Below are 27579 nucleotides of genomic sequence, written 5' to 3'. Positions count from 1 at the left end.
CACCAGACACTGGATAGTCTTTTCAAAAATATTCTGGCTTATGTTACTCTCTTGCTCAGAATTTTTTAATGGCTCCCAAGACCATGGAAATAAATTTTCAATCTTTTTGGTTCAAAATAATAATGAGTAGTAGGGTCCTTAAAAATGAAGATTTATAGGTTCACTCAACAGATCTGGTTTATCTGAGGTTAATCTGAAATGAGCATTTTTAAGAGAACTACTAAATAACTGATACAACTAGTCCTTAGATCACATTTACAGGAACATGAGTTATAGTCCCATCATAAAATGACTTTAATAAGCTTTTTCTGTCAATTTCTTCTGCCTTATTCTCCATTTCTGGGCTTCTTTGCTTTTACATCCCCAAACAGTTTTCTTTCCCCCCACATACCATACTCTTTTATGTCTCTGGACCTTTGCTTGAGCAAATGTCCATCCCAAATTGTCTGCTTAATTCTCTCTAATGTACAGTAGCTAGTAAAGTTTAACTTCTCTGGTTTTCTTGGAGGACTTAGAAACATGACTTTATTGGCAGCACCATAGCACATTGCATCTGGAAGCACCTGCCAATATATACACAAGTGTTTGTGTGTGCCTACTTGTACACACAGCTTGTTTGTATTCCTGTCTGGATATTGTACACCAAATTTCTGTGTCTTTCCTACACTATAAATGTGTTGAAGGCAGAGACCAACCTCTTCATATTTTTAGTATTGAACATCTTGCCCAGGATGAATTCACACTTTTGGTTAGATGACTTGTCGGGGGTCATATAGATGATAAGCTACACAGTCAAGAGCTGAACCAAACCTTCACACTCCAGATGTAAAGACCTCCTGGCTCTCCCTCTCTCTTTTCCTCCTCTTCTCCCTCTTGTTTCCCCCTCCCCCCCTCCCTCCCTCTCTTTCTCTCCCCCTCCCCTTCCTTTCCCTCTTCACCTTCCCCTCCCTCTCTCTGCTAGTCCTGGGGAGGGACTGAACTCAGGGCCTGGGCACTGTCCCTAAGCTTTTTTTTTTGCTGAAGGCTAGCATTCTACCACTTGAGCCACAGCACTTTTGGTGCTTCTGGCTTTTTCTGTTTATATGGTACTGAGGAATGGAATGCAGGGCTTCATGAATGCTAAGCTACCTTCTCAGCCCTGCAAAGATCTCTCTTTCCAGGTGAATTTTCTACCTTTTCCAAAGTGACAATCACTTCCTTTTCTTTAGGTCTCAACCATAGCTTGACAGGATATTTGAATTTTTGAAACATCTGAACTCCTTCTGCAGGGAATAAGCTTCTCCAGTGCAACAGGTTCGCTGTCTCTCATTAATTTTTGTATTCTGACAATGCCCAGCAGAGAATCTGACACTTAGTAGTTTTTTTTTTTTTTAAATGATGCTCAATGAATAACAAAGCTATTTAAACACAGAATACCAAGGAGGAAAACGTCAAGTGGATGCAGCTCCTGAATTTCTTAGCTATCCTTTCCCTACTTAAAGTTTTACAAGCAGCCGGACACCAGTGGCTCACATCGGGAATCCCAGCTACTCAGGAGACTGAGACCTGAGGATTGAGGTTTGAAGTCAGCGAAGGGAGATGGATCCTTGAGAGTCTTATCTCTAGTTTACCAACAAAAAGCCAAAAGTGGAGCTCAAGTGATAGACCATTAGCTTTGAATGGAAAACGCTAAGGCAGAGCGCCCAGGCCCTGAGTTCAAGCCCCAATACTGGCAACAAACATACAAACAAAAGGACAACCAAGTCAGCATACTTCTCCAGCGTCTTCAGCAGTTCCCGCAGAAGCCTACTTCACAATCTGGATCAAGAACTACCAATCCCAGAATGCCGAGTGATGAGGAGGGGGCGGGCTCTCCAGGAACACACTTGTGATTGGCCAGAGGAGACGTTTGCTTCCGGCCGGAAGGGCCTCGGGGGTGGGGACCTGAGGAAGCTCTGCTGTTCAGAAACCGAGTTGGCAGGTTTTCTTTGAGGGGATTGTGGGTGACCCTTGGGTCCCCCAACCGCTGACGGGATGGATGAAGACGGGCTTCCGCTCATGGGGTCAGGCATAGACCTGACCAAGGTTTGTAAAAAAACAGAAAAACAAAACAGCGGAGTCGAACTTCCGGCATTCTGGGTGGAATCTGGGGGAGGGACGTCGCCGCTCCAGGCCCTTGGTGCCCCTGACGGTGACCCCCAGGAAGTCAGCCCCCACAGTGTACCTCAAAAAGGGGGGGAGTGTCTCCAGAGCTGACTGAGATGAGATGGTGCCCTAGCCTGTGCTTCCCAGGTCACGTGGCTTTCCACCAGTGGTTGGTGGGTAGAGACTGGCCCATTGGGACCTGCATCACGTGTGTGTGTGTGTGTGTGTGTGTGTGTGTGTGTGTGTGTGTGTGTGTGTGTGTGTGTGTGTGTGTGTGTGTGTGTGTGTGTGTGTGTGTGTGTGGTTTTCACCTGTTAACAATCGTCCTTGTAAGTCTAGGGAACCTTCTGCAAGTTTCTGCAGCCACTTTCCAGCCGCCTCCTCCTCCACCCACACACACTGTGTAGGAAAACAAGCTAAATGACTGTTTCCATCCTCCAAAAACTTCCTATCACACATCAGAATGTCCCCTTGGGATTCCCAGGTACCTAGACGATTATACCGTGTGCATTTCTCCAGCACGAATCATGTTTTTCTTTTTGTTGTTGTTGTTGTTGTTTTAAACAAAACACAGGTGCCAGCTATTCAACAGAAAAGAACGGTGGCATTTCTAAACCAATTCGTGGTGCACACTGTACAGTTCCTCAACCGCTTTTCTACAGTTTGTGAGGAGGTAGGTCCTCTGATCCTGGTCTTTAGCCAAGAAATCACTTCCCGTTGAACTGACAAATGAGTTGAGCAAGTGTTATGGTCTTTATGTATTCATGTATCATGACATCTTATTTGTGTTAACCCTCCTTAGTGCCCCATCAGATCCGAAGGTCACCTCTACTAGATTACTAATCTAGAGGCTTCTTTGAGATAGTTTGGGCATTTTTATTATAACTAAAGAATTAAAAGGAAACCTAAAATTTCACTGTTGGAAGCTCTTCTTTTTTGTAATTTTGAAATTTTATTTTCCTACCCCAAAGATTGACATTTTTAAGTATACATTGTTTCGATTTATATTCAAATTACTTTTACAGTTGTTTATTCCAAAAGATGGGGAGGGGTAGCCTGGAAACATGCCTTGAGTGTCAACTTTTATTATTGGAGCCTGGAGTCACAGTAGAGGTCTAGAGAGTGAATCTGTAAAGGTCAGTCCAGAACAGAGAAGACATGGAACTCATATTTATTTATTTATTTATTTTTGGGTCTGGTTGTGGGGCCTGAACTCTGGGCCTGGGCGCTGTCCCTCAGCTCTTCAGCTCAAGGCTAGTGCTCTACCACTTGAGCCACAGCGCCACTTCCAGCTTTTTTCTTTTTTTGCTTATGTGGTGCTGAGGAATCGAACCCAGGGCCTCGAGCATGCAAGACAAGCGCTCTACCACTGAGCCACCTTCCCAGCCCGGAACTCATATTTATGAGTATCAACCTGGTGTTTAAAGGCTACAGACCTGGTGTGAAGGTAGGCTCCAAGTTTGGACCTGGCTTTGGACTGCTCTAAAATCTAGGACAGCCTTATTATTTGTATCCAGTTGTACGTGGAAGCTGGCCTAGGACTATAGACTGATCATGGGAAAATCATGGCAGTCAGCCTTATATTCTGGTGACAGGCTTGCTCTTAAGACTTCTTAGGGCCAGCCTGATTCTAATCTGGGCTTGGAGATCCTGAGGGACTGGCCTGCTCTTTAGACTGTCTTGAGCCTTAGGTTGACCCAGAGCCACCAGAGTAAGGCCCAAAGTGAGGCAGATCTGGAGTTTGAGGCTGTGGATCTGATGAAGCAATGGAGTTGACCAGGAGGTGTCATCTTTGAGTACAGGTGTGTTGTCTGGGGCCATAGGCTTGCACAGTGCTGGGTTTTATTCCAGTGGACTTAGCTTTGTGGCCCAAGGCAAAGTCTAGTGCTCATGTCTCCCTCTTTTTTGAATTAAAAAGGCATTTTTAATCCATGCTGTGCAGCCTGGGATTGGAGGAGGGTGAAGACAGATATATGAAGCTGCCCTTCCTGCTTCAATGCACCTTTTCTCAAATCTGTGTTCCACCCACTTGCTATGATCTCTCAGCTGGTTTCCTTACCTCTTGTGAAAGTATTTTCATATGTGAATGGTTGACCTGGAAAGTGCTATGCAACTGTTAGCATAGCCCTTTTCTCCTTTAAGTATGGTAATCCAGAGGTAACTGCAAATCATTACCTGTAGCTTATATTGGTCAGTTTTAATGACTCCTACTGAGTGAGATGACAGTAACTAATATTTATTACTGTTTACTCAGTTTTGTACAGGTAAAGCTAATGTTTTACACATATGGAATCATCACAGCATAGTCCTTTGAGAGAGATCGTCATCCCTCCTTTGCAGATACACACACTAAGATGTAAAGTGTTAAAATCATTCATTCATTCATTTATTCATTCAACGTAGTCAACATGTTTGAGCAGCTAGAGTTTCTTCCTGATACAGTAGTGGTACTGGTACTCATATAATTGGGATTCTAAGTCTGGTTGAACTGGAAAAGTTAAATATCCAGCTCACCTCTCTCTGTGCTGCACCTTTTGCATTTGAATAAGAAGCTTGTTTGCTTTCAAGTGAGAGAATATAGTATTTGTGTTTTGAATTCATGTTGTTTACTATATTGTGTTTAATGTAAGGTCCTTTTGGATGTGATAGAGTGCAAGAATATTTTTATCCAAATCAAAGTTTCCCCAAGTGGCTCATGCCTGTAATCCTCGCTACTCAGGAGGCTGAGATCTGAGGATCAAGGTTCAAAGCCAGCCCAGACAGAAACACCTTGAGACTCTTTTCTCTAACCACCAGAAAACCAGAAGTGGTGCTGTGGCTCTAGTGGTAGAGTGCTCGCCTTGAGCTGAAAAGCTCAGAGTTAAAGCCCCATGACTGACAAAAACAAACAAACAAACAAAAAAAAAACAGAAAAGAAAAAGAAAAAACAATAGTGTGACTTTTTGAAATAATTCTTAATTTGTTAGTAGCATTTACTAAGCCTGTAGTCCTTGTTTACTTAAAGCCTTAAACAAGAATGACTGTTTCCTTCAGAAAAATAAAAGAAGTGAACCCCAGCTGTTGTTTTTTTGAACAGGAAAAAAAAAACTAAAGAAAATGAAGCTCCCATCCTTCTCTCCAGACATGACAGGACTTGAATGAAGCCCAAATTGTTAACACTTTCAGTCACAACTAATCTCAAAACACAATTAAGTATGAACCTTTCGTCATAAGTGATACTGCCTTTTAGAGTTAGTAAGAAAAATGAACAACTGTGAAAAAGCTCAACTTTTTAAAAACTTTCTGCGTAGTAGGCTACTTTGTAATTCTTTTATGCCTGGTGAGATTGGAGGACAGAAAAAGGAGAAGAGTTGAATCAGACCCAACTTACAAGTTACTTAGGGTCATATCTTTCTGGACAATTCCCCAGTAAACATTTCTATTATTATCCTAGTCAGCAAAATCTATTGGTGATCCAATTTAAAAGGGCAAAGGGGGCAACACAAAGTCTATGTGATTGCAGGAAAACCTGAGCAGGCACTTAATCTTACAGGGAGTTTTCCTGCCAAAGATATCTGTAAAACAAGAGATTTTTTCCCTCATGGATTTATAACACACTTAGAATACAAGATTTTAAATCATTTTTTTTGTAGCCTTATTTTTTTTTGTCTTTTGTGTGTATAGTTCAGTCATGGGTTTGAACTCTGGGCCTGGGTGCTGTCCCTGAGCTCTTCAGCTCAAGGTAAGAACTCTACCACTTGAGCCACAGTGCCACTTCCAGTTATCTGGTAGTTAATTGGAGATAAGAGTCTCACAGACTTTCCTGCCCAGACTGGCTTTGAACCGTGATCCTCAGATCTCAGCCTCTTGAGTAGCGAGGATTATAGGCATGAGCCACCAGCCACCAGCTTTTGTCTTTTTCTAAAAGCTTTAAGTACAGGCAGAGAATTCTCATAGTATTGAAGAACATTTGGAGTAGTTATCTTCCCTGTTCTATTTCTAAGCCCACCTTTGGGCTTCACTTTCACACAAATGATGTTTTGTGTACAAACTAAATTTTGCTACCTCCTTTACAACATCTAGGTGCCTGTCATATGAGCTTAAGAAAACCCTTTCTCTTTCTAGCCGTCAGACAGACAGACAGACGGACAGATGGACGGACAGTCAGACAGACAGACAGACAGACAGACAGATAGACAGATAGATAGATAGATAGAATACGTTGGGATATATTAAGAGATCTATTAAGGTACTGTTTCTCTTTTAGAGAAGTAGACATGTAAACTGGATACTTATATACTCAAAAACGTTATGTTGTTACTGTCTATAAAGTGTAACTTTTCCCACACCTGGTTTTTGAGATTCTTAGATGTTAAATATGTTCTCAGAAAATATGCAATGTTTTCTGGGGGGGAAAAAATCCACCAGCCGGGTGCTGGGGGCTCACACATGTAATCTTAGCTACTCAGGAGGCTAAGATCTGAGGATCATGGTTCAAAGCCAGCCTGGGAAGAAAAGTTCCTGAGACTCTTATCTCCAATAAAATATCAGAAAACTGGAAATGGCACTATAGCTCAAGTGGTAGAGCATTAGGCTTGAGCTGAAGAGCTGAAGGACAGTGCCCAGGCCCAGAGTTCAAGCCCCACAACTGAAAAAAAAAATCTACCAAATGATGCTGGGTAGGTTAAAAAATTATTTTCCAACTTGGCTCAAACTGAAATCTTACCAATCTCTTCCTCAAAGTAACTATGATTATAGGTGCCCCACCAGTGCCAGGCTTCTATACTTATTTTAAGTTACAAAAAATTACAGTCAAGAGGAGGTGGGGAGGAAGGGATGGTAGGGGAAAAACAAAGGAAGGGGTAACAATGCTCGATAGGAAATGAACTCATTACTTTACTCATCTAACTGTAACCCCTCTGTACAGTATCTTTACAATAAAAAATATATATTAAAAAATTATACTCAAACTACTAATAATGTTCAGATAAATGATTAATTGACATGTATGAATGTTTTGATCATTGTCTTGTATGGATGAATCACTCATGAAATCTTACAGACCAATTTACTTTGGTGATTAGAGTTACAAAAGATTTTACAAAAGAGTTATAAAAGCAAAAGATAGCCACATTGCTCTGAAAACCCATTCCTCCTCTCCCCCCAGGTATCTTCAGTCTTTTTTATAACCTAGTGGTTTTCCAAATAAATGTTTTTATGCTCAATTCCCTATTTACTAAGATATCAAACCTCAGCCTCACCTGGGTGAGACCCATTTAGAGGCAAGGTATTTGTATGATCTAATCCTAACAGTTTTTAATACAACTTTAAAAAGTAACTTCAGATAACTGCATCTAAGAAAATTTACCACAACCAGAAGAAAGCCATTTTCAGTGGATATATCATAGACAGTAGCATCTTAGGACACAGTAGTCATTTATTAACTAGAAAACAAATTCTGTCTGTGTAAACCTCAGGATTACAGTTTTAGCAGTATAAAATGTTCTTAAAAGTAGTTTTCTGATAAAGCCAGGCACTGGTGGCTCACGCCTGTAAATCTAGCATCTCAGGAGGCTAAGATCTAAGAATCATAGTTTGAAGCCAGCTTAGGAATTGCTCATTCCATGAGACTCTTATTTCCAAGTAACCACCAAAAGGCTGGAAGTAGAGCTGTGGCACAAGCAATAGAGAACTAGATGAGCAAAACAGCTCAGGGATAGCTCCCAGACCTTAAGTTAAAGCCCCAGAACCGGCAGAAAAAAGAAAGTCGTTTCTAATAAAATACTGACTGTAGTCAATGTCAAGTTACTTACTTGGCTAAGACTCTTGTTTTTCTTTATTATGAGCATAGTAATTTCTATTTCAAAATTTTAGTATGAATTTTAGTGATGTATTTCCTATGTAGCATACTATATATAAATATTTAAATGTTTACAATGATGCACACACCAATCCCGGGGTTGAAGTCAGGGCCTGGGTGTTGTTCCTGAGCTTTTGTGATCAAGGCTAGAACTCTACCACTTGAACCACAGCTCCACTTCAGGCTTTTTTGTTGGTTCATTGGAGATAAGAGTCTCATGGACTTTCCTCCCTGAGCTGGTTTTGAACTGTGATCCTCAGATCTCAACTTCCTAAGTAGCTAGAATTATATATGTGAGCTACCTGTGCCTGGCATGTAATTTTTCTTGAGTACATATTTATGTAGTACATAAAACTTAAGTTTTGATTTTGTTTTTTCCTTTTGTATATTCACTTTACTCATGCTAGTACGTTCATGTTTTGAAAGCTGGAAATTGTCATTCGTTCTACAAATTAAAATGTTACAATTTTTTCCCTCTGAATTAAAAGATTGATTAAATTTGCCAAAATTGATTTTTACAAATACTCCCTAAATTATGTGTGTGTGTGTGTGTGTGTGTGTGTGTGTGTGTGTTATTTGTGTGTTGTTCTTAAGCTTTTGTGCTCATGGCTAGTATTCTACCACCTGAGCCACAGCTCCACTTCCAGCTTTTTTGGTTTTTAGTTGGAGATAAGAGTTTCACAGACTTTCCTGCCCAAGCTGGCTTTGAATCTCCATTCTCAGATCTCTGCCTCTTGAGTAGTGAGGATTACAGGTGGGAGCCACTAACACACAGCTAACCCCTACTTTGTTTTGTTTTTTGTTTTGTCAGTTGTGGGGCTTGAACTCTGAGCCTGGGCACAGTCCCTCAGCTCTTCAGCTCAAGGCTAGAGCTCTCTTACTTGAGCCACAGTGCCACTTCCAGTTTTCTAGTGGTATACTAGAGATGAGTCTCACAGACTTTCCTCCCCTGTCTGGCTTTGATCCTCAGATCTCAGCCTCCTCCTGAATAGCTAGGATTACAGATGTGAGCCACCAACACCTAGCTCTAACCCCTAAATTATTAAGAGGGATTCATCCATGACACATTTTATAACATGTGTTTATGTTTACACAAAAGCCTATGTGAATAAATCCTACAAACTATTAAAACCAGATACAGGCATAGTATTATCCATGTAAAATCCTGCATTCAGAAGGCTGAGAAAGATTGCCTTGGCTACATGGCAAGGTCTTGTCTTAAAAAGCAACACCAAAGCAAACCAGTCAAACAAACAAAATACCCTAAGATTCTATGTTTTATTTCTAGCTTGTAGAAATGCAATGTGTTAGAGCACCTGCATAGCAAACAAAAGGCCCTGAATTCAAACCCTAGTGCCTACAAAAAATGGAGGTGGAGGGAGAGACGTTATTCTTGGTTCTCTTTGAGTAATCTTCACTCTTGTTTTCCATAACGAATTCATCAGCAAGTAACTATTAAGCTCCTGTTAAGTTTCAGGTACTGGTTTTTATTTTATTTTGTTATGTGTTTTGTTTTTTTTGTTAGTCGTGGGGCTTGAACTCTGGGCTTGGGTGCTGTCCCTGTACTCTTCAGCTCAAGGCAAGCACTCTACCACTTGAGCCACAGTGCCACTTCTGGTTTTCTAGTGTTTATTGGAGATAAGAGTCTCACAGACTTTCCTGCCCAGGCTGGCTTTGAACCGCGATCCTCAGATCTCAGCCTCTTGAGCTAGGATTATAGGCATGAACTACTGGCCCCTGGCTCAGAGTACAGCAGTAAACAAAAGACTTTGGCCTGAGTTGAGTTTATTTTTGGATTGTTTCTTAGTCTAGTAATTAATTTCTTAAAGTTGAAGTGTAACTTTTTGATAGTGAATATTACCTTATATAATTATAAGAATAATAGAAAGCCTGAATTCCCATTTCTACCTATATAAATAAGACAGGAACATATTGGAAAGTGACAAATACTTAAGCCATTGTTTTCATTATTTGCGAATCTGTTCCATGTTCTTTTTAACAGTTTTAACAGTTTAGGCTATGTCTCTAATTTTTCTTTTCTAGAAACTTTCAGACCTTTCTCTTCGGATCCAACAAATTGAAACAACACTCAATATTTTAGATGCAAAGGTTTGTATTTCTGAATATATAGAAAAATTTTTCTGTGCTCACACGGTCTTTTTTATTCATATTTAATTTTAATTACATTTGGGAAGGAATTCAATTTAACTCTTGCATCTATGAAGTAGGATAATATACTTTTAAAAATCTTTGTTATTTTGCAAGGAAATAGTATCCATCTTAAACCATTCGCTGAGTCTTCTCAAATATATATGTGAATTAAGATTTCTTTCATTGTACTAGTCAAAAGCATTATATGAACAGCATGTTAATAAACTGAGCTGGATTATAGTTTAATTCATTTGACAGAAAATTCAAAATGATGGCTATCATGTAATGACGCTAATAATTACATAAAACTTCAAATATCTCTAGAGCAAAATTTACATATTATCAGAGGTTTTTCCATTTGTAAATATATAAAATGCTAAGGAAGAGTACCAATATGTTACACATTGCCAAGAATTAACTGAGAAAAATAGAAGGTTTTTTTTTTTTCTTTGTAATTTGAAAGCCAAAAGATTTTGATTAATATCAGTGACATATTTGATTTTAACTTGATTTAATTTTTTTCACTGCATATGCAATTTTTTCTTCATAAAGTAAGAGAATCATATTTTGGTGCCTTTGTCCTTTGTTCTCCTCAAATAGTAACTATTGATTGAATATTTATGAAAAGGAAAAATGATATTAATACTTTTATAATATTTCTACTTGCTACGTCTTCTATGGACTTTAGAAATTTAAAATAACTCACATGGAACATGTTCAATACACATTTGCCACTATTTGGGTGCTAGCTACTATGCTACTTGCTGTCATTAGTCAAAAGTTCTCAATGAGCATTGCTGTTTAAATCCTGCCATTGTTTTTTTCATTATTGTGACTATATGTCTTATTTTAAAGTTTGGGGAGTGATCATGGAGTTAGATTTCAAGGGCACAAGTTAAGACAGCTAACCTTTCTTACTTTCATGGCCACAGAGTTAATTCCCAGACAGCCTACATTCTGAAAGTTATATATCATTGATTTGCCTAGATCTTGCATATCTAATCTAAAATTCTTAACTATTCCAGGTTGAAATGCTGACAGTATGCCCATTTATTGTGTATGACAAACAATATATTTTAGTTATATTGAGTGGTAATGTTTGCAGAAAAATGATCTGTGTTGTGTATTAAACTACATAGAAGAATTTTGTCATATCCCAAATATAAAACACGCTACAGAGTGCTTGTTTGCTAGCCTTTTTAATAAAAAATATTACAGAACAACTTGGAAAGGTCAATTTTCTTATTCCCACTACAGATGAGAAAAATGGTAACACAGCTTGGGAGTTGTAGTGTAGTAGTGCTGGCTCCTCCTTGAGCTCAAGTAGTCTGCTCCAAAGCCCAAACTCAGTCCTTACACTGAATTGTCTATATTGAAAAAATACTAATTAAAGAAAAAAGAATGGTCAAGTTAAGTTTCCAAGAAACTGTTCAAAGTATTTTTTGTGAATGTCATTCACTTTTAAAATGGAAATTAAAAAAAAAATAAATAAATAAATAAAAAATAAAATGGAAATTAAAGATCAGATTCAGTTCACTATGAAGTTTGTTTAGGCTTAAAACAACACAAATGTTAAAAGCACATTTTAAAAAATATTTGTGCACCTATGGGGGGAGGGAGGAGTCCGGGAGGTGGGGAGGGAATGGATGGTAGGGGAAAAACAAAGGAAGAGGTAACAATGCTCCATAGGAACTGTACTCATTCCCTTGCTCATGTAACTAACCCCTCTGTACAGTATCTTTACAATAAAATATATATACAAAAAATATTTGTGCACCTAGAATTATTTTCATATCGTAATACCAATTTTCATTTCTCAGTTGTCCTCTATCCCAGGCTTAGATGACGTCACATTTGAAGTATCTCCTGTAAGCGTCCCTAATGTCACAAATGAATTACATTGTGGAACTGCCTCAGAGCAATCACAGGTAAGTAGTTCAGTTCCAAGAAGCATGAACAGGTAGATATTCTCTGTTGAACCTAATAGATGTATACTTTGGTCTTGGATGGAAGAAGCTAAACAAAAATGGTAAAATGATACAATCTTAAGATATGAAAGGAAGTTTGAGAAAAAATTGTTTCAATTATTTTGAAGGGCTTTCAAACTGATTATAGTTTATTTGGGTGTAAAAAGCAGTCTAAACATGACTAAGAAAAACTTTTAATATTCGAGTTCACTATGAAATTTTTCTGCTGGTAGCAGGGCTTAACCTCAGGGCCTTACACTCTCACTATTGTCCACACATAGTCTCTATCACTAGAGACGCAGCTCCAGTTTAGCTTTTTTGCTGCTTATTTGGAGATAGAGTCATGCAGACTTTTCTGCCCAAGCTGGCTTTGAACTTCAGTTCTCACATCTCAGCCTCCTGAATAGATAAGAATATAGGTGTGAGCCACTGACACCTGGCACATTATGAAATTTTGTTCTAATTTCTTATAAGATATATACTTTTTAACATGTCTTATTATAAATTTTGTGAACATAAACAGAAATTGAGTAATAGAATAAATACTCCAATACACATTACCTAGATTCACAAATTAAGATTTTGTCATAATTGCTAAATCTTTTTTATTCCTAAGTAATCTTTATACAAATAACTTATCTAAAAAGAAACTTAAAGGCAGAATTTAAGCATTAAAAAGATAGACTGTATTTATGTGATTATTCTTAAAACATTGTTTAATTTAGGATTCCAGAATTTTAAAAAAAAGAAGTGTAAAAGTAGAACAAAGAAATTTTAGTGAAGAGATGATTATATTTGCAAAGACGAGCAGATCTAATGAAAAATCATCAAAGGGAATATTCTAGAAGTAGTAAAAGCTGAGAATTGATCACTCTTAGTAAAGATAACAAGAGAAGGTAGTGCTGAATTAAAATAGCCACTTGAACCAGAGATAGTGACTCAGACAAGTAATCCCAGCTACTCAGGATGAGATCTGGAAAATGGTGGTTTAAGGCCAGCCTGAACAAGTCAGCATCTCAACAAATGAACTGTGTATGGTGGCTCACACCATCCTAGCTACACGGGCATTGTAGGCAGGAGAATCATGGTCCTGCCCAGCCCTGAACAAAAGTACAACATTACATATGAAAATAACTAAGGAAAAAGAGCAAGGTGCATAGCTGAAAGGGTAGAGTGCCTACCCAGCAAGAATTTGAGCTCCACTCCCCCCCTCCCCCGCAATTAAAACAAAATGCTACTTGACAGAAATTATAGCATTATGAATAAAAATGCAACCCTATCCAATAAAGTCTGTCAGGAAGGGAGATAGAGTACTTTTTTTGTTGCTTGCCCAAATGAATCCCAAGCATTATATCCTTTTGCTCTTGCATAATTCCTTGAGCATCTCTGAGAAGTTTTTATATTTTCTTACATAATGTTTTTCTTACATAAATGGGTTTATATTGTTTTATCATGTACAATATAATGAACAGTAATCCTCTGGTTTCATTTAATCTCTTGTTACTCAGAGTGTGTCTCATGGACTAGCTGTCTGGACCTCACTTTGTTTGGTAGAAATGAAGAATCTCAGGCCCTACTCTGTAACTGCTGAAACACAATCTTTTTAACAAAATCCATAGTGAGTGTAAGTTCACTATGTAAGCATTACTGATCTTAGCAGAGCATTTGTCCAAAAAGTATTTTTCAGTTGATTCACTAAATCTTCATCCTACTATTTGGTCCTTTATATTTGGCTCTATGTCTTGATATTCTTTCATGTTTCTGTATAAATTTAATTTTTACTGCTTCTTATTTTTGATAAATTCCTTCATGTTTGAGACCAGATATTTCAATGAAGTAATAAGATTTGAAATAAAATTGATTACTTCTATGTTGGCCTACCAAAGCAATATTAGTCAAATAGATCTCCTGTATAATTGAATTCTTCATTTCTACCAAGAAGTACTTTTCACAGCATGTTTTTTAGGTAATAATGATGTTGATAATGATGTTAGCAATAAAGTATGCTTACTATGTGCTAGGGTATACACACCTCTAAGTGCTTTTCTTAAATTAACTCATCCTCATAACAGCTCTGATTTAAATATCGTCAACCCTCCTTACTGATGGGCTCTGTATCTGTGAGATACAACCAATTGCAAATTGAAAGTATTTAGAAAAACAATTGCTTCTGTACAGAATATACAGTATCTTTTCTTGTCATTCCCTAAACAGTACTATTCACACAGCAGTTCCACTGTATTAGGGATTATAAGTAATTTAGAGATGATTGAAAGTACACCGGAGGGTGTGTGTATGCTAAATTCAAACACTACACTAGTTTTTAGAAGGCACTTGAACATTTGCAGATTTCAATATCCTATGGAGTACTGGAGCCAACACCCTCCCAGAGACAGAAGGAAAACTACAATATTATCAATCCTACATTACACAGAGGTTTAAGTAACTTACTGGGAAGGTCAAATAATAATGTAAGCACTAGAATTTTAACTAACAAGGTCTGGTGCCACCTCACTGCACTATCTCCTATGCCTGTATTCAATCCATTGGGCATATTCGTGCAAGGCCATGAGAGAAACCATATATTTGGATATGGTATGTGTTGGGGAATCAATTTGATGATCACTTAACAAATATTAGAAATCAGTAAATTCCATTATGATGCGCATTGCAATATAAATTGAATATGGAAGAGGGGTTTCAGATGTTGTGAAAGAATTTAATTTTACAAGGCTCTCTAAAACTTGGACTGCCTGATTTCTACAATAGGCATCTGTAAAGAATATTAAGAAAATGTTTTAAGTCTGATCAGAGGTTAGTCTTTGGGAGATGCAGTTGTTATATGTTAATATACATTTTTCAATGAACCTAACTTTGAATATTGGTTTTTCCAGTTGGTATTATGAATGCAATGTATCATATGTATTTTAGGACTTTTATGCAGCTGTATAGGTCCTGGCCTATTTAAGGTCCCAACACTTGATTGCCAGTAATCATATCTGAACTTCTTGTTTGACAAATTCAGAATCACCTACTAAATGTCTGACAGTTTTTAAGTTGTACATTAATTAACTTAAAGTATTTTTGAAGTTCTGTTGGTCCCTACATTTAAAACATTATGGTAGCTTTGTGTCAGCCTAATAAAATGATTTTAGCATGTTAATATTTAAATCAACTTCTCAATTCTTCATTGTTATTAATTGACACATATTATGTAAAATATTTTGAAATGTGTTTAAATATGCTTTACACATAATTTTCATTGATATTACAGTCAACACAATGATCACATAAAGGATAATTATGCATTTTCAAAAATCCATTATCATCCACTTATGGTGTACATGAGTCAAAAATCCATTCTATATTGATTTTTCTTTTACTTTAGTTTCATGTCTTAGGTCTTATCATTCACAATAGAATATCCAATTACATAGATTGAGATAAATTAGAATGAAATGAGGGACAGTTGAGAGATAAGATAGAGAATTTAATAGGTTATTCAAGTAGCAAAGGTTTAAGACGTTACATAATTAAGGCTTCTGAGGCCTTGGTTATTAGGCAACAATTAATAGCTGTGAGATTATAACTGTTAGATGGGGATATAGTTCTCATTTGGCCCTTAGTGCTTTTGTATGAGTTTGTCATCCATACAGTTTTAAAAAATACACTTGGATTTTGTTTTCATTTTTTTAACTTAATTGCAGTGTTTTAGACTTTCATAGTAAAATGTTACAAAATAATACATGTATTATACAAAATAATACATCCCATATTCTCTCATTTTTTAACATTGAAAAGTAGTATAAAAGGAAACTTCTAAAGGACTTTTATGTTATTGCTTCTAAGTTTTTTTTAAAGATTTAGTTCATCTATGAATTATCTGAGGAAAAAACCTTTATGTAAATAATATAACACATTCATATTCTAAATCCTATGAAGATTTAAAAATATTAATTTATCTATGCTTTTAGCATAGACATGGACAGAAAGCTGTTTTTATTTGTTAAATAAATTTCTTTTAACACTTCAATGGAGATACAGCGTGAAATTCCCAAAAGTAAACTTATTCTACTTGAATAGAAAAATTAAGTACTCTGTACAGATAGTTTTGCCTCAAAGTGAGGACAGGATTCTACTGTGCTTCAGCTAACATAGGGTCATTCTAAGTGAGGATATACATATCACAAAGGCATTCCTCACTACTTGTTATTTAAAGTAGCATTTAGTATTTAATCTCATTATTTTGTGGACAGTGTTACTATAACCAATAGCTTAATCAGTACCTAAAATGTAGGAAACCAAATGGTTTTGTCTGAGAAGCTGAGTTCCGCTCCCCTACACAAATTGCTACACACTTAGAAAAAAGAGATTAAATGAGATCAGTAGGAGAAATGGAATATACTTAAGAATCAATTCATTCCCATGAAAGCCCAGCAGTTGACATAACATTTTACTAGCTTTATTAAAAGTTTTATTGACATACTATATCTACCTATAATTCATGTTTAGTATCAGCACCCTAGGACAAATAAAGCAATATTAAAAATTGTAGTGCTACAAATTCATTTTAAGAAACAATACATTGTTGCTATAGTATAGCTTCCACTGAAGTCATATTTTAAGTCTTTGCAGATATTAGAAAGCAGTATCCCATCATTAACTTCTTGTTATTTAAATTTAGTGATATGGCTTTTTCTGATATTTATTGCCTTCTAACTATAAAAAAGCAACATCCCTTTTAAGTAACATGATGGACCCTTTTTGTGAATTATCTAAAGATTTACATGAAATACTCTCTACAGCAGAACAATACACAAGACTCTGGACCACAGCAAAGTGAAGTATCATCAGAAAATATCTTAACTGTAGCCAAGGATCCAAGATATGCCAGATATCTCAAAATGGTTCAAGTGGTAAGCCAATTTGGTCTGTCTTCTCTGTCTAGCAGCCTCATCTTAACCCTGGAGGTTTCATTGTTATTTTTTCCAATCTGAGAAAACTGCTAAACTGAGTGACAAAGCTTTCTAGTCTTTTACTTCTTTCCTCTTTTAGTGAACACCTTGATAAAAGGTCGTCTGTCTTGTTAAAATTGATTAGACTTCTAAATGACAGTTTTATAGATTTGCATACTTTTCTTTTTTGCGTTATGCCATGTTATTACTGAAAATCTTGAGTGTATCAGAAAGAAAGGAAAGTGGATGATTTAAATTTGGTAAATCATATGACTAGCTTAATTCCAGTATATCAGGACAAATAATGTTTAAAATATAATTTAGTCTGATGCTCATTTATCAATAATTTGGTTATTATTAATAGAAAATGAAAACTCTTGATCATATAAGGTAATGCTTTTAATATCATATGATTTCGGAATTCAGTTTTTCCAAAGACGCTATAACATGGGTCTCATACTAAAAAATACACAGAAGTCAGTAGTAGTAGAAGTTAATTTCTTTTCTGCTGTAGAAAGCCCTACAGCCCTTCTTGCTGTTGAAAGAGCTAGCTAAAGATCATTCTCATGTTAATCAAAATATTGATGCTTTTGTAAATACTTCATTATTAGGCAGCAGAAGTACTAAAAACAAAAGAGCAGATTTGTTTTGCTGTCCATGGTATTGTTGTAAAAATAGTTTAAACACTATTTTTCTCCCTGACAATAAGAAGGAGTCACGTGGCCAATTTAGAAGCTGCAATCAATGTTGAAAACTGAGGGGAGAGGTGAAGCAAACTTGAAATACTCCGCAGTATACAAATTGCTTTCCAAATTCTTCTTTGCAGTCAACACCTGGGATATAGGTTTCAAAAACATAGACTCTGTAATGAAAACATACAAAATGCACAAATAAAAATAAAGATATAGCCAGGCACCAGTGGCTCACACCTGTAATACAAGCTGCTCAGGAGGCTGAGATCTGAGGATCACTGTTCAAAGCCAGCCCAGGCAGGAAAGTTCATGATACTCTTATCTCCAATCAACTACTCAGAAAAAGCCAGAAGTGGTGATGTGGCTCAAGTGGTAGAGCACTAGCCTAGAGAACACAGAGAGGCTCAGGGACAGAACCTATGCCCTGAGTTCAAGCCCCAGGACACCAGCCCCTCCCCCCCAAAAAATTCAGGTTAAATTTGCATAGTGAATACATTAAAAAAAAAATAGAACTCATGGGCTGAGAAGGTTGCTCAGTGGTAGAGCGCTTTGCCTTGCATGCCTGAGGCCCTGGGTTTGATTCCTCAGCACCACATAAGCAGAAAAAAAAAAAGCCGGAAGTGGTGCTATTGCTCAAGTGGTAGGTAGCCTGCTAGCCTTGAGCTGAAGAGCTGAGGGACAGCACCTAGGCCCAGAGGTCAGGCCCCACGACCAGACCTTCCCCCCCCCCCCCAAAAAAAAAAATAGAACTCAGGAAATTCTAAGATTGAAAGACAGACTGTTAACTATGTGACTCTTTCAAACAAGACCTCACAATGGCTTATAAGCTTTTTATTTTCATCTGCCCTGAACACTAAAAAATGGGAAATAAGAAAATTTATTTGATTATATCTGTAAGAATGCCATGAAGTCTTTCATGTGACTGTATCTTTAAAAAAAACGCTTAGCCCAACTCCATTGCCTCACTCTTGTAATCCTAGCTATTCAGGAGACTGAACTCCAAGGATTACAGTTCAAAGCTGGCAAATGCAGAAAAGTTCATAAGACTCCCATCTTTAGTTAACCAGCAAAAATCCAGGATAGAGGCCAGGTTCAAGTGGTAGAGGGCCAAATGGGCCCTCTACCAGAAAAAGCTGAGAGCTCAAGGTACTAAGTTCAATTCTTGGCACAAGCACAAAAACTAATAGCCACATTTGACACTCAACTCTACAATCTGTCATTTTCTTTTGTCCCCAAGTTCAACCTTACTTCCCTCAGACATTTTCTTTTTGTAGTCAGAATTTCCTGTTTTTATTTCCTTGGTTTCATTAAACCTTTAGTACAGGTAATTCCAATGTGCTAAGCATTTCCAGGGTTCTGGATGTGCTGTTTTTTTGTGGTAGCTCCCTCTTAAGACACATGGACACAGCCTTCTGTGCTGAGCTAGCTCATCAATCATTGGTCTATCTGCTTTTAATTTTCAAGCATTGTGGTTCGTATATGGTGCTTAGTCATTAAAGTTGGAGGTTGTGTCCTATTTCTAATGGTTTGGGGTGATTTTTAAGAAGAAAGTGGGGAGCAATATCTTTACACTGCCATCCTAAAACTGGAAGTTCATCCAAGTTAAATTTAATTTTATTGTTTTTAGTTTATTTTGCCAACCTGTATCCCAGAATCTTATTACCCAACTTTTATTTTCTCTACTGATCCTTGTCCTGAATTCCATTCTTCAATCAGATAAAACCACAAATCCCTCCTCATCTAAGTTTCATGCTTTGCCACGTCTGAATCTAGATTCTCCTCCTCTTGATTACTACAAGTCCTGATTTTACTCATCTTAACATGTTTCAATGAGAACTCTTAGTAAATCACTCCAGATTTTAAACCCACCCACTCCTAAAGCTATACGTAATACCTTTTTTTTTCATTAACCTGTCCAGCCTTTTCTTCTGAATTCATTATGGAATTTATCACTTCATACCTTTTTTGACAAATACTTGAAATATTATATTTCTATAATCAAGAAAGAACCAAGAAAAAATAATATTATCTTGGTTAATTTTTTATATTCACTTTAATCCCATGCCCCATATAGGCATTCAACCAGTATTTTTCCGTATACTGTGAAACCCTGCCTATTAGTTCTCCATTCCAGTTTTATACTACTTGGAAATGTATACTTGTCCTCCTGTTTCTTCAAGATTGATTTAAAATGTTTATAGAGCCAAACCAAGAGTAGACCAAATAGAGATCTTCTGCAAGAAATTATATAATTGTACTGATTGTTATCATTTGAATTATAATTATTAAGTATATTATAATTATTAGATTTATTATTAAATATATTATAAATAAATTATAAATTATAATTATTATATAATTATTAAACCACATTAAATATACTTTTCCCCACTTCTTAAATATGGCATGACTGTCAGAATTGGAACTGGAGGTACAGTGACAATGCTACTGCTTTAGAAGATACTTCCCAGAAGTTGAAGTCATTAGAGATCCTTAATAAGCCATACTATTGACATACTCATTTTTATCACTGATAGAATAATCTAGGTAGGTCTGTATGTCTGTACTCTAGGTAAGCAGTACATCTTATTTTCTGTGTTCTCTCTTCGGTTCATCCTGATGAAGTGGTTCAATTTCTTTGTGAGAAAATCAGAGTTGAGTAGGATACAAATACAAAGACAAACAAATTTGACTGCTGGCCCAAAGAAGAGCCTAACTCCAGCTAATTTTAGTTTGTACCTTCATGTACCTTCACTACCTATCAGTACTAAAAAGAATTTCCCTTTCCACAAAAGATTTCATTAAAATACCCAGTTTTTCTCAACTTTAAAAGATGACCAAGGTTTCCCTGTCACTTTATTATTGAAAACTTAGTTTTAGTTATTATTGCAGAGAAAGACTGGTATCAGCATAGTTCATTCAATAAACTCTACCTTGCCTGTACATATGATTGTGAATAGTTTAACACTTATTTATTGTAAGTTATTGAAGCTGAATTTCAGAATCCTACATGTTAGCGGTTTGTTAGGAGATGCTTGTATTAGGATTTAAAAAAATAGCCCAGACTCAAAAATAAATTAAGATAAACTGTCACCATATCAATAATATAAAAATCTATTACTAAAAAAAGAAAAAACAACCCACAGTATCTATGCCCTCAGAAGGCCACAAAGCTCTCACCTCCTAAGATCAATACTGATTTGTTTTAAAGTACCGTTATATGTTTTAAAAACATGAATTCTCCATGAGTAAATTCTTGTCATTCCATCTATATTGGGCCTAATTTTTTCCAAATTATAGTATCTTCTTTAATATGTCATTAACCCCTTAGCAATCTTATAACATTTTCTCATACTTCCTTCCTGAATTGTTTAGATAAGACAAAGAAAAGAAGAGCATTTCTCAAGCTTTATGGGCATTTTCTCCATTCTAAAAAGCTTGAAATTGCACCACCCATGTAGTGACCTTAAGACAAGAAGACACAGCAAGTCCTATAACATTACAAAACTGTGTTTTGTTTTAATTTTCAGGATTCTTCTGGATATTATTATGTGCTGGGCTCTTTCTCTAGGATGCCATGAAAACTGCTTCCTCCTCCCAGGTCCTCACTGTCCCTTTTTACAGTTTTATACCTGTCCTGCCTCACAGGTCATCTGCTGTCAATCTGGTTTAGAGCCTAATCATTTAAACTGTTGAATTAATATAAATACCTTTGAACAGAGAAACGACACAATCTTACTAGTCTCACAAATCCACATTCACAAATCAAGAAACACACCTTCGCCTTCTGACTTCCATGCCTTTTCCTTTTAGATCTAGCTTACTACCTTTGTGAGATATAAGAGTGATAACAGTTCCAACAAGTGGTGGTTTCTCTGCTTCAGGGTACACCTGGTTCTTGACCCTTTGCTTGTGGAGTACAGCTTAGGGTAACTTCCCAGCTTTGTCATATAAACCTTCTATGACCATGCTCAGGTTATGTCACCTCTCAAGGCCTTAGTTTATTCATGTATCTAAAGTAAAATCCCAAGTTCCTTCTGGATTTGTGATTCACTAATTGATCATCAAATTTGGATCTTATTAATGGAAGTTAATAAGATTAACCTGGCTGGCATTTTCTGATTTTTTTTTCTTTTTAAGCAAGGTTTACACAGAATTTTCAACGAGGAATCCTGTCGTGTTCCAAACATGGTGGATAATTGATTCTGATTTAATGGCTGTTGTCATAATAGTACAGCACAAACCTTTACTAAGTTACATACTGCTTTTATAACATAACTGGAATTGTGCTCATAGATCACTTTTCCAACAATCTCCCCTTATTACTGGCAGAGTTTGGTGAATACTTTGCCAGTAATAAATTGTACATTGGGAAAATCCTACTTCTACATTAAGAAGCTAATGCCTTGTATTTTTTGAAACCATGTTTGCCAAAATAGACTCTTCAGACACTTAGTTTTTTTTAACTCTTATTTTTCTTGGCTTGCTTAAACATGAATTGAACAATCTCTGGTTCTGGTGGTTCTGATGCATCTGTTGCCAGCCATGGAAGCTGGCCTGGGAAAATGTGACTTCCATAACCTAATGGCAAATGGGCTCCAAATGATTCTTAAATGTGTTCAAGAAGCTATTCGCAGTCAGGTACTGGTGGCTCACGCCTGTAATCCTAGTTACTCAGGAGGCTGAGATGTGAGGATCATGGTTTGAAGCCAGCCCAGGCAGGAAACTCCGCGAGACTCTCATCTCCAATAAATTACTCAAAAAGCCAGAAGTGGCACTGTGGTGGTAGGCTCAGGCACAGACCCAGAGTTCAAGCCCCAGGACCAGGGGAAAAAAATAAAAAGAAGAAGAAAAAGAAGCAGAAGCTGAAGCTGGTGAAGTTCATCAAGCATGAATTAGAATATCCTTTCCATAGCACAAGGTATAGTCATGAAACCTTGTTTTGGATATGGCTACATTGTAGCTTTCCATAGTTTAGTGTAGGTTCCTTATAACTTGACCAGTGTAATCAAAAGGAGAAGTTACTGGTTAGTGTATAACCACAGCTATTTTGTGAAAAAAATCCACTGGTGTAGATTTAGTTCAATAACTGTGTTCCTTTCTCAAACTTTATGTGAATATGGTAACATTAACATGTGGTTCATTACTCTTATGCTACCAAAACTTTACTAATCATTATCAACGTCAATGCTTTTAGAATACATGAAGACTTAGGAGATGATTGACACTTTTTAAAATGCTTTAGCTTCACACGGTTCATTGAAGGTAAAAGCTGTACACTCAATAATGACATGTTATCTTTTTCATCCACTGAATCATTTATTTGACTACGGCAGATAAAAGGCACAACACTTTGCAGAATGATATACTATATGAGTAGTAACTGTAAGTTGGGATAAATAAAACTCACATTACCTCTTTCCTCTACATTCTGTCTTATATTAAATGTAATATCAAAGCTTGCTCCTAAGCAGGAAATCTTTAACAATTAGCTACCTAAAGTGTTATCTATGCTTTGCCACAATCTGAGTACTCAGAGGACTTACCTATAAATGGGTAACTTTTGTTGTATTTTTTTGACACGGAATCTAAAAAATTACTCATTCTCTGACAAAGTCAATGAAAGCCAAATGTGAAGGCTTATGCCAGTTATTATAGATTATTATTTTTCATCCATTGTGACTGCCTTTTGAGCCCTTTGACTGTTGTCTTAAAAGTGAGGGTGCTCAGAACAAGCTGTAGTATGCACAGATTTTTGTGCTAAGAAACATTGCTGTTGGTCATAGTGGCACATACCTGTAATCTCAGCCCTCAAGAGCAGAAGTAGGAGCTCAAGCCGGAGGATAACCTGGGCAATATAGCAAGGTCCTCTTTGAATTTTTTAAAGGAAGTATTATTTAAAAATTGTATTGGCTGGGTGCAGGTGGCTCATGCCTATAATCCTACCTACTCAAGAGACTGAGATCTGAGGATCATGGTTCAAAACCAGCCTGAGTAGGAAAGTCTGTGAAACTCTTTATCTCCATTAAACCACCAGGAAACTAGAAATGGCATTGTGACTAAAGTGGCAGAGTGCTAGCTAGCATTGAGCTGAAGAGCTGAGGGATCCTGCCTGGGCCCAGAGTTCAAGCCCCGTGACCAACAACAACAACAAAAAATTGTGTTGTCATTTTATGTATTTGTTTGTTCTTTAAAAATCTTTTTCTTATTGATGTTTGTCAGCAGTAAGCAATAATACTACTAAGTTCGGTTTTTCATCCCTTGCTTTCCTGATGTGTGATAAAGGTAGGAGATGGCAGGAAGGGTGCTTGCCCCATGGGCGCAGGTACTACCAGCTGTATAGTTGACAGCATCTGTTTGTTGATACTATATGTGCCTCCCTTTGACTCACCCTCTGTTCTTTCCCACTAATTCCACTATTCCTATTTTAGTACTAAAATCACCTCTTTTTCATGGTAGCTATCCTTCAGTGGTGTGCAGTTTTCAAAGTGTTAATTTTGAGAATAATTTGTTTCAGGGACTAATTGTTTATCATGACATTTTCTTTCCTATGGTGTCTAGAAAATATATTTTGAGCTACACTCCTTAGAAGGTTTGGAATTCTCAGTCATATTTGAATAATAGTCACATGTCAGCACCCTGGTGAACTTCCAGAGATGCTATCGCACTTGGGGATAGATACTTGGCTACTATATACTTGAGTGTTTTGTTTTTAAATATTGCATCAGATAATTTAAAATTAAATTCTCTCTTTTTTTAAACATTTTTTATTGTGAAAATACTGTACAGAGGGGTTACAATTACATGGGCAAGATAATGAGTACATTTCTTATCAAGCATTGTAGCCTCCCCTTCCCATCCCTTCCCATTCTCCCCCCGCCCTCCCCACCGAATCCTCCTCCGCCTCCCCCCACCACCAAAGTTGTAAAATTCGTTTTTCGACATAACGACTTGTACATCTCATTGTTACAATGGGTCCACCTGTATCCCTGTTTTAATGATTTGTTTTTTCCCTTCCCCTCCACAAACAATACCAACATCATATACAGTGAAAGCAGGGGTTATACCATGGGGGAGGGACATACAAAGCAACAAAGAAATAATCTTATAAATATGTTAGAAACAATCGCATGAAAAATCTCTCTTTTTTTTTTTTTTGTCAGTTGTGGGGCTTGAACTCTAGGACCTGTCCCTGAGCAATTCAGCTCAAGGCTCATGCTGTACCACTTGAGCCATAGCACCACCACTTCCAGTTTTCTGGGGGTTTTTTGGAGATTGGAGTCTCACAGACGTTTTTTCCCGGCTGGCTTTAAACTGTGATCCTCAGATCTCAGCCTCCTGAGTAGCTAGGATTACAGGAGTGAGCCACCGGTGCCTGGCTAAAATTGATTTTAATTACAATTACTTTAACAGAAATGGATCATAAGATAGTTGAAAATACAAAAATCTTAAAGTAATTGCTAAGTCAATGAGTTTGTGATGTTAAATTTGACATCAGTTATTGTTAAGTATAAAACTTTTAAGAAACAACAAAAAATGTATTTTTCCACATGACATTGTTGTATGATTGGTATTTTAATTAAAATAATATATAAAGTGCATAGACTGGTTTATTTAAAACAGTCCTTTCAAACCAGAATGTTTAATTTTCAATTTCACTTTATTTTGATAAGTGCTAATCATATTTACTTCATTTACCTGAAAATTTCTATAACACCATATCTGTCCATACACCTCTTCAAAGAAAGACAGGGGAGAACTTTTAGAGGATTTATTTTTAATAGTGGGGAAGGTGGCTCAATGGTAGAGTGCTTACTTTGCATGCATGAGGCCCTGGGTTCAATTCCTCAGTACTACCTAAGCAAAAACAAAGCCAGAAGTGGTGCTGTGGCTCAAGTGGTAGAGCACTGGCCTTGAGCTGAAGAGGTGAGGAACAGCACCCAGGCCCAGAATTCAGGCCCTACAACCAACAAAGAGAGAGAGAGAGAGAGAGAGAGAATTTCCTTCAAATGACATGTAAAATGATGACCAACAAAGCATTAGCAGGAAAATAAAGTTAACTTTTACTTTCCTATCATTTATCCCAGCCTAGGACTTTAGAAGTGTGGACAAAAGGACAGCTAGCTTCTAGAAAAGGAAAAAGCATGTGCTTTTTTGTGTCATGATTTTTTTCAGTAAACAATTATCTATTATATGTGATCTTCCATCACCAAATATTTATTCTACATATAGTGCCCTTCTGAAGTGTTTTATAAAAGTGCAGTATATTTTTAATAGCATGATTGAAAATCAGAAGACAAAGATATGATTGAGTCGATTTCACTTAAATCTAAAAAAGAAAAAAAAACCTACTTCTAATTCCTACATATTCTCTCTCCCTGCAATTAAGAAAAGAGGCAGGTTGTATTCCAGGATGTAACTAATCTAAAACTAGGAAACTTTAGGAAAATTTCAACATGATTTATAAAGAGATTTAGTAGCTTGGTTCTTATTAACATAGTAACAAACACACACACACATATATATATATATATGTCTACATATATGTATATGTATGTATGTATTGGCAGGTCTGTAAACCTCCAGACAGTTTTTGTGATATAAGAAACTAGTATTTAACCATTAGTGCTGCCATCATAATTTCATTAGTGTGTCTTTACACACTTTCTCCAGTGACGCAAATACAGACATGATTTTTTGGAACATCAGACTTATGGCTGCTTTTTCTCTTCTTCATTACTTATGTTGGACAAAATGCCATTATCACTTGCCAAAAAAAATCCCACAGTTCAGTAGACTTCAGTTTTGAGGTCTCTCATGTCCTTCTTAGACCACCAGTAGCTTTGTCTCTTGGCGATTAGAAATTGGAGACTTCTTTTCCATGTTCAACAAACCAGAGACTGTTACTTGATGTCTAAGGAGGAATATAACAAAACAACACATTTTTGAAGCAACATCACTGGAAATGTAACAGCAAATCCCTTTAGAATACATCCTTTGCAACACGGACAAATTAATCTTTTTTTTTTTGTCAATCAAGCTTTATGAGATTTGTATTAAGGTGTGATACTATGTCTGATGGGTTAAAATATTAGAAGTTGTACCTTCGTCCATATATAGAAATGACTAAAAAGCTCACTGGATTTTTGAGATACATACACTTCTGCTGTAACCAGCTATATAGTTAAGAACAGAATCATAGGTTACCAATCAGATTTCTATTATTATTTTATTGTAACTAGTTCTGTGAAACAAGTTACAGTGGAGAATTTTTCTGATTCCACCAGTGTCCCTGTTCTTCATTTCTACTTTTCTATCCATCTCCTCCCCTCTACCCCATACACACTTTCTTGCTGTGTTTTAGGAAACATGCTTATCCTCATTTTTCTTCCCTACATGTTTTTGGGTTTTGTAATTTATTTGTTTAACCACATGATGTCCTCTCGATTATGCTAATGTATGATAAATAAATCACATAGGCAAGTTTGTAGAAAGACCATGTACCATCAAACCATAGTAAATTGAAGCTGAGATGTTTGTTTTTTTATATATATATAGATAAGAACTCTGACATCAACTCTACTCTTTTCCCCTTTTATCCTTAGCACTTCTGTGCTGGAGTATTTGTTTAATTAATTGTTTCAAATTCCTAACTTTCCCTCTGGTATCCTAAATAGTTGAATAACATTTAATTATTAAGTTAAACTCCTGTCATTTAAGTAGTTGGCTTACTTCTCTATTATTAAAAGTTAATTTTGTTATTAAGTACATTTTATTTTAAAATCTATTTTGCTTAAATTTTAGTTCTAACTACTTAAAACATAGTTTTTTTTCAAATTTTTTATTGTTAT

General features: G+C 36.6%; 1 protein-coding gene across 2 annotated transcripts in view; it reads left to right on the top strand.

Moving 5' to 3' along the window:
* Positions 1-1909: 1909 nt before the first annotated feature.
* Washc3 (WASH complex subunit 3) overlaps positions 1910-27579 on the top strand; it is a 38752-nt gene continuing 13082 nt past the window's right edge. Inside the window, exons 1-5 of one of the 2 annotated variants that reach the window (XM_042693380.1) lie at positions 1910-2064; positions 2699-2797; positions 10007-10072; positions 11935-12042; positions 16890-16997. In XM_042693380.1, the coding sequence (XP_042549314.1) occupies positions 2014-2064; positions 2699-2797; positions 10007-10072; positions 11935-12042; positions 16890-16997 (432 nt within the window). In that variant the 5' untranslated portion in view covers positions 1910-2013. Of the gene's footprint in view, positions 2065-2698; positions 2798-10006; positions 10073-11934; positions 12043-16886; positions 16998-27579 lie in introns of both variants that reach the window. The other variant, XM_042693378.1, reaches the window with a different exon arrangement.

Source organism: Dipodomys spectabilis, unplaced genomic scaffold (assembly GCF_019054845.1).
Source record: "Dipodomys spectabilis isolate Male_0828 unplaced genomic scaffold, ASM1905484v1 ptg000163l, whole genome shotgun sequence".
NCBI lineage: Eukaryota > Metazoa > Chordata > Mammalia > Rodentia > Heteromyidae > Dipodomys > Dipodomys spectabilis.
Note: the sequence above shows the minus strand (reverse complement) of the source record. Positions and strands in the feature narration are given on the sequence as shown.